At 37.2% G+C, this 5,014-nt stretch overlaps 1 protein-coding gene across 1 annotated transcript; it reads left to right on the plus strand.

The window, feature by feature from the left end:
• On the plus strand, positions 1–5,014 carry GCG (glucagon). The gene is made up of 4 exons (XM_030852825.2): positions 1–92; positions 1,562–1,723; positions 3,373–3,510; positions 4,867–5,014. Exons 1-4 carry the CDS (start codon positions 1–3, stop codon positions 5,012–5,014), a joined length of 540 nt encoding a protein of 179 aa, XP_030708685.2.

A 5,014-nucleotide genomic window follows, 5' to 3' on the forward strand; every position in this document is an offset into this window, starting at 1 on the left:
ATGAAAAGCATTTACTTTGTGGCTGGATTGCTTGTAATGCTGGTCCAAGGCAGCTGGCAACGTTCCCTTCAGGACACAGAGGAGAAATCCAGGTATTAAATCGTTAGACTTGAACTAATATAGCACTATGGTTAGAATACAGCCTGAGATAACTGTGATTAGTAAATAGGTCGCCGTAATTTGGAGTAAATACTCTGCACAATTTTCAAATGTGTAAAGTATCATTGTGATAAAGGCTTTTCTAGAGTACAGATCAGAGTATGTTGTTTCATAACCGAAGAGGTGGGCAATGTTGAAAAATATGTTACATGGGAAATTATAGCTCTTTGAAATCTTCAGCTAATACTCCCCGTTCATTCATTACTCACACTGCAGAGTAGGTCATTTTAATTATTCACACCAACTTTTCCTCTTTTCCTCTTTTCTAAAAAATAACACTGTTTCTTACTAATTGTAAAAGTCATACGTGCTCATTATAAAAATATGCATGTACTGTATATAAATATATCGCGATCAGTTACAGCTTTGTATCATGTTCTGTCTCTTAGCATTGTATTGTTAGCTTATTTTTATTATATCATTACAAATATCTATTAAGTGTATGGTATTTAATGGCTACATACTATTCCACCTCATAAATATACAATATTTATTTAGCTACTCCTGCTCTATTGAATACGTAAGGGTTCTTCAAATTTTCCCACAAAGAATGCTGCAAATAACATTTCTCCCTACATTTCTTACTGTTTTTCTGAGGATTTATTTCTAGTATTTATTTCTAGTAAAATAATCATGTCAAAGGATCTGAATGAGTTTAAATGTTTTATCTTGCCAACTTGCTTTCCAGAAAAGTCATACACATGCACACTCCCATCAGCATTATAGAAATACTCCTCTCATAATATCCTCCTCGGTATTTAATCCTTGCTAATTTGATAGGTAAAAATAGTATCTCATTTCTATTTTTGAGTTTTAATCATATTGAATATTTCCCCACATAGCCGTGCCAACCAACTGTTGATTACTGGCATGTGGATTATCCACTACACAGTTTCAAATTAGCAAGTGGGCTTTTTCTTGCCTTTCTTCGAATTTTTAATTGTCTTTCCTTCACCATTAGCTACCACATAGCCAGGTAACGGAGCTACTTTTTTATATTAACATATGCGAAACAGAATTCGGAACATAAATCTGCTGCCCCCCGAAAAACGGTTTGGTATTCTTCACTCTTTTAAAATATTCAAGGCGTTGCTCTCTTCTGGCATTATTAACATAATTACGAGTAGATGAAATTGTTAAAAAAAGATTTATTTAATCCTATTTCAGAAAAAAGAAGCCAGTTGTAAAATCAATTGCTAGAATTCCAAATCGGAGTGTATTCAACTCTGGTAAGACCATGGGATTCCCATGGCAAATTAAGGTTTTTCTGAACTGCCAACTGAAATACTCAAGGAACCTGCCTTCCAACTTCATGTGGTTCTGTATTTTGGAGAGAAGCTGCTTCTCAAGTGAAGCTACTCTTGAGGAGAGATTTAATCGCACCAGTCACTCTTCTTCACAGATCATTCCCAGCTCCCCAGACCGACCCGCTCAATGACCCAGATCAGATGAGTGAAGACAAGCGCCACTCGCAGGGCACGTTCACCAGTGACTACAGCAAGTATCTGGACTCCAGGCGCGCCCAGGATTTTGTGCAGTGGTTGATGAACACCAAGAGGAATAAGTAAGAGTCTGAACCTGATCAGAAATTTGCACACAAATGTATTACTTAAATATGTCTAAAATTCCTCCTGACTTTCTTAAGTTATTGTGCCTATCAAATAGTGCCCATAAGCTCTTTCAATTTTGATGATTTTCAAGGTTGGTGATGCTATCCTTCATAATGTGCCTCTGAATGTCCCACCCCTCATCCCTCCAAAACTCTTACCCGCCCTCCAATGGGACATAGAATTTAAATTTTCCCAACTGTGGTCTTAGCAATGTTCACTTCATGCCCATTTTCCTTTAAAATTGAAAGCTGACTTTTGTGGACCTGCAAGATTAGAAATCTAATCCTGACCAAAAGATAAGAGCAAATTCAACATTCCCTTGTAGGATTCAAACTCATGACTATGATCACAAAGTATCCTCTAGCCAAGTTAGTCATGGTAAGGAATGGAAACAGATGCAGTCTTTTTCTTGTAGAATACAATCCAAGATAAACATTTAAAATTACAGTCTAGCTGCACAGCATAAAGAGAGAAGAAGGTATATAAGAACACAAGCCTATCGCAAGGCATACATTTTAATGCTGGATTTCCTTTGACAGTTTCGGGGTTTTTTTTTTGTTTATTTTTTGCTGCATCCAGGCTACTGGACGAAATCAGCTGCAAGAGTTTCACAGGGATGGTGGAATTTCACAATTACTTTGGAGGGTGACCCACAAGGGGAAGGGAGTTATACACACAAAGTAGCTGAAGGAATCTAAAAATCAGGAAAAGGGAATAAATTTGTCCAGATAGAATGGAGAAGGGGGACAGAGTGAGACGAGCCAGCAAGAAGAATAAAAAAGAGCTGTTGACCAAAAATCCTTAAACTGGAGAGTACAGGAAAGATGGTAGTCATGGTCAGAGAAGACACTGCGAGAAGTCCTCGTTAAGGATTACAAATGAAGCCACTGGTGAAATGGGAGAAATCACATATTTGAAAAAATGCAAACAACTATGTTCATTTCTAGAAAGAGAATGCCATGACTTGGTAAACTAATGTAAAACAATCCTAGCTCCCAGGCAGTTTCTGTTGTGTTTAAGATGAAACCTTCCAGGGCTAATATATGATGGAGCAACTGACCGTCTATCTGGTCAACCACCTCCACAGAGCACAGTACACATTTGAGGGTGATACGGGGTCATCTTCTTAGCTTTCCTCACTGCTAGCCCATCACACATTTCCTTTAATCCAATATCATGTGGTCTTTTGATGACATTTTGAGATGCACCTTTGCTTTCCCTTGATTCAGTTAACTAACTCTGACCCCATATGTACTAATGACAAGCTGCTGCTTTGTTTGCAGGTAGCATAGCACAGTGGATAGCCCCCATACATTGAGATGGAAGAAAATGCTGCTTTAATAGTCAATGGCACAGATAAGCAGGGCAGGTGAAAATGGGTCACTAGGTGGAGTGAGGGAGCTTAGCTCCCCATAATTTTTATTAGCCCCCCATCAACCTTCACTCCAGATAATTAATGTAGCTTCCAGACAAGTCCTCTACCCACCCTCATCTCTCAAAACCACACAGAATCCCGAACCCAAAGCTGCCACTGCTTGCTTATAGGTGAGAATCATATTTCTAAAGAGACAGATCTTCAATTTAACTTTCACATTTCTTTCAGGAATAACATTGCCAAACGTCACGATGAATTTGAGAGACATGCTGAAGGGACCTTTACCAGTGATGTAAGTTCTTATCTGGAAGGCCAAGCCGCCAAGGAATTCATTGCTTGGCTGGTGAAAGGCCGAGGAAGGCGAGAGTAAGTCTGTACATTCTTATTCAACTTTTCTTTCTTTTTTTTTTTTTTTGCTTGATGTGAAAAACTTAGAATACGGTTATCTATATATGGATCTGCCTTACAGAAGCCATTAGTATAGTCTGACAGAGTAAAGAAATAACTCCTGTTGGTGGGAGACAATTTACAAAAGTCTCATCTGTTTTATCTCTGTTAGCAAGTATTAATAGAGTCAAACAGGTTACTTTTTATCCCCCATTATAGTTGTATTATAATTAGGGTATTAATTTGCCAATCCAGGACACTTTTGAGAATAAACAGAGTGCTTTTGATAACTACACCAGGAAAATAAGCTTAAACTAGGACTGTCCAGGAAAACTAGGGATAAACGAAAAGAAGAAATAATGCAGAAAACTTAGTTTCACTTTAAATATTTACATAATTTATGTGTTAGTAAGTAATGTGTTAGTAAGTATTGAGGTAAAAATGTGATAAAGACTGAAAGGAATTAAACTTAAGACGCTTAATGAAATGACATTCAAAATACAGATATGTGGCAACACCCATATATTTAACAACGTGCCCATTTTTTAGGGACTGTCATAAAGATAACCATTAAATTATCACAGCTGAAAATACGCCCAAGAACTTTAGGTACTTTCTTGGATCTTACCACAACCAGTCAGACCCCTGAACCATCCTGTTTTCTTGTGACCATTTTGATTGACATTTGAATTATGAGAAGCAGGAAATTCATGTTCCACTCTATTTTTATTTTTAGTGAGACTTTAAAGAGCTCTCGAGGCAAAAGGGAACTAGTATTGTTGCTGATTTTTAAAACATTAACAATCAAATTTACAAAATCAATGGGAAAATAGTTACACAATCAAGTTTACAAAATCAGTGGGAAAATAGTCACTTACACTTGAGGCTATTTTATAGTGTTTTAAAGGCATACCAAAAATTCTGCTAAATAAATCAATCGAAGAGAAAATCTGATATAGACTAAGGTTTAATCCCTTAATACTGCACTTGGCAAGGCTGTTTTGATAATCACTAGTTTTATAGGCTAGAATATATTTTTATGAATTATAAACAAATTAATAGTCTCAATAATAACTTCTGTGTTGGCAATACACTAAAATCTTTGAAGCAGCTGGAATATGGAAAAGGCCTTAGTTTCAGGTCCCAGCTCTGCGCTATTCTACCTAATCCCTTTCTGATATGCAAGTTTCTATGAGGCTTTTCGTGATAGGCCCTCTGTAAATAGAAACATATGGTTTTCTCAGCGATGCTTACACATGTTACAGTGATAGGCAACCAATAAGCATTTATTTGAAACGTTTAACCAAGTACTGATTTTACCTCTCTTTTTCTCAGTTTCCCAGAAGAAGTCACCATTGTTGAAGAACTCCGCCGCAGACACGCCGATGGCTCTTTCTCTGATGAGATGAACACAGTTCTCGATAATCTTGCCACTCGAGACTTTATAAACTGGTTGCTTCAGACAAAAATTACTGACAGGTGA

The sequence above is a fragment of the Globicephala melas genome, chromosome 7 (genome assembly GCF_963455315.2).
Source record: "Globicephala melas chromosome 7, mGloMel1.2, whole genome shotgun sequence".
Lineage (NCBI taxonomy): Eukaryota > Metazoa > Chordata > Mammalia > Artiodactyla > Delphinidae > Globicephala > Globicephala melas.

Coding starts and splice junctions, on each gene's coding strand:
- GCG (XM_030852825.2), top strand. CDS start 1: ATGAAAAGCATTTACTTTGTGGCTGGATTGCTTGTAATGCTGGTCCAA. Junction 93..1,561: donor GACACAGAGGAGAAATCCAG/GTATTAAATCGT, acceptor TCTTCTTCACAG/ATCATTCCCAGCTCCCCAGA. Junction 3,511..4,866: donor AAAGGCCGAGGAAGGCGAGA/GTAAGTCTGTAC, acceptor TCTTTTTCTCAG/TTTCCCAGAAGAAGTCACCA.